We start from the raw sequence: 2,725 nt of genomic DNA on the forward strand, positions 1-2,725 counted from the left end.
GGGGGGGGGGGGGGGTAGAATCTGGATTGCGCGCACTCAGGATTGCTGCAGCCTGGCCAACGCCACAGCCAGCTGTGACCACAGCTATCGCGGACCCCTCGCAATGATGACAGAAACATCATTATGGGAAACCGCATGCCTTGCCGCGCGCACCCGAGCGCCCAGTGCTGGGCTCGTGTCCGTAGATGCGGCTGCGGCCGCGCTTACACGTGCCCTGTGCAGCCAGGCGACTTCAAAGCATGCAGGGGGATAGGATATAAAGTGCTTGGCTGACTTGCAAATCGGCCCGCCAGCGTTGAGAATACATGGGGGACGTGCGGGGCCGCTCCTGCCATTGAGCTTGGCCGAGCCGGCCTGATTGAGTGCAGGCGCCTTCATGACATTATCACGCCGGGGCGATAGTGCGGAGAGGCCGGAATCCGGTGCGAGGCATCTGCAGGAGCAGGGGCGGGAGCAAGGGCAGGCCTCAGGGGCAGGGGCGTGACGGGCCGCCGCTGCTGCTGTCGATGTTGGGGAGGGAAAAGTTGCACACCATACGAGTTAGCCCAACGCAGGAGCAAGCGGCAGTAAGAAAGGTGAATCAGGCTTTGTCTGCGCAAAAAGCAGGCTTTGGCAGATCCAAGCCCACCTGCGGGCACCGCACTGCAGAGAATAGGTGTGCAGTCGAGCTCAGGCGACGCCCCTGCCTATGACAGCTCTGCCACAAGCAGCATTTGCCAAAGCGTGGCACCGCCTGGCCTGTGCGCATCCTGCTGCAGGTCGCCTCTGCCACTTGCCGTGGGAGTCCACCGCAAGGCAGAGCTGAGGATTGCCTCTGTACGTTGCCGCAGCGCAGCAAAGTGACACGGCCCGTTCTTTGCCTTGAGCGCTGAGGCGCTCATCAATACCAGGGCTTGACATCGGCAACGGTGGCATTGCTGCCAGCCTCCTTGTGGCTCGGGCTCCACGACTTAGCTGCCTTTGACCGCCAGGTTGACTACGAGGGTTCTGCGCAAGTCGAGCAGCATGCCAAGTCCGATGCGCGTTCATGAGTTGCAGCATCCGAAATGCGTGATTCAGGGCCTGCGCTTGTGCTCAGCAGTGATTTGTGCTGCGGCAGCGCCGCCAACATACGGGGCACAGATACTGTACCCATACATGCAGTCGTGGTGCCAATATTTGGTTGTCCAGTTAGTATAATGCTACATCATACATCTGGGCCTTTTATGGCTGATTGTCACACGGAAAGGTCGCGGAGTTGCCCTCGCGGAGCCTATCTGGTGCCCTGTACACACACGGATGCAACTGGCATGCAGCGCGTCAAACATGTTTTTGAATTGCTCTGAAGTCTAGAGCACCGCCGCGCTTACAAATCTGTGACAGACGCGTTCTGGTCGAGGCGCAGACGGCCGAATTTGAGAGTGCTGTACACATACTCATGGAGGCTCAACTTAAATAAGGGTGGTGGACGACAGGATTTGCTGTCCACCAGCGTGCCTTCCCTACAGCACGCTCGTAAACGGCGCGATATCTTTGCAGCAATGCACCTGCCGGCGCCGCCCACCCAGCCGGCCCCCGCCAGTTGCGGCGGCACCGCCGCCGCGGACGCCGGCCTGCGCACGCCCCTGCTCCCAAGCTCGCCCTCAGCGGCCCCCCAAGGCCCCTTCAAGCCGCCCTCGCCGCGCCCGCCCCGGCCGCTCGCGCCCGCGCCCGCTGCCGACGTCGGCCCCCTCTTCGCCCGCCGCGCCTGCGGCCTGCTTCGCCGCGCCCGCGCCTGGCCGGCCCTCGCGCTCGTCCCCGCCGCCGCCGCCGAGGCCTGGGTCGTTTCCAACGTCGGCGCGATTTCCGGCCGCTGCTACGCGATCTTTGTCGACGGCCGGCGGGACGAGCTCGGCGCGGCGATGGCGGGCTTTGCGGCGCTGTACGCGGCCGCGGCCGCCTTCTTCGCCCTCAAGGCCGCCTTTTGCGAGTGGCTGGCGCTGGACTGGCGGCGGCGGCTGGGCAGGCGGGCCCACTGGCTGTACTGCGTCGGCGGCGTGGGCGGGTGCGGCGCGGCGCCCGATGTCGGCCCGATGGCGCCCCCTTTCTTCGCCTTTCGGGTGAGTCGGCCTCGTGCGCGTCATCTATGAGTCATCCGTCAGTCGTGTGACGCTCATCATAAAAGTTGGTCTGGTTTCAAAACAGCAGCAGCCGGGCTTGACCTGTCACGGTCACCGTGGCGGCCGCGGCAGGCCGCCTGAATCGTGAGGCCCCTGCCTCGGGCGCTCCAGCGGGGGCGGTGCGCGCCGCAACACCGACAGGCAGACTCGCCCCTGCCCGCTTTGGGGTGCCGCTTCCCAGCCTTGCGCGCCACCAATATAGCTGGCATCCCTTGATTCAAGGCCGCGCCTTACCAGGCGCAAATGCGAACACACACATGTACACACACACACACACACACACAAACACACACACACATTCACACAAGTGCATGCACATACATCTGTATATGTGTTGATGAATATATGTATTTAAACACACGCGAATGTACATACATAAAAGTATTTAATGGTGTTTTCCCCCCGAATAAACCCACCACAGGACGTTGTAGAGAGCCCAGACCAGCGCATGGCCCAGGACCTGCCCCTCATGTGCACGCGGCTGGTGGAGGTGCTGACCGTGCTCGCGGGGGCCCCGGTCGGCGTCGCGGCCTACACGCACCTCACAGTGCAGGCGCGCGGGCGCGGGCGCGGCGGGGCGCGAGGGG

General features: G+C 63.6%; 1 protein-coding gene across 1 annotated transcript; it reads left to right on the forward strand.

Annotated features, from left to right (window-relative positions):
- Nucleotides 1-1,520: 1,520 nt before the first annotated feature.
- On the forward strand, nt 1,521-2,078 carry MNEG_10620 (hypothetical protein; the record flags this gene model as incomplete). The annotated part of the gene is made up of 1 exon (XM_014040909.1): nt 1,521-2,078. A coding segment is annotated over one exon (558 nt), but the record flags the coding sequence as incomplete, so codon positions are not given.
- Between the last annotated feature and the right edge of the window lie 647 nt (nt 2,079-2,725).

The sequence above is a fragment of the Monoraphidium neglectum genome (genome assembly GCF_000611645.1).
Source record: "Monoraphidium neglectum strain SAG 48.87 unplaced genomic scaffold scaffold02392, whole genome shotgun sequence".
NCBI classification, from domain to species: Eukaryota; Viridiplantae; Chlorophyta; class Chlorophyceae; order Sphaeropleales; family Selenastraceae; genus Monoraphidium; species Monoraphidium neglectum.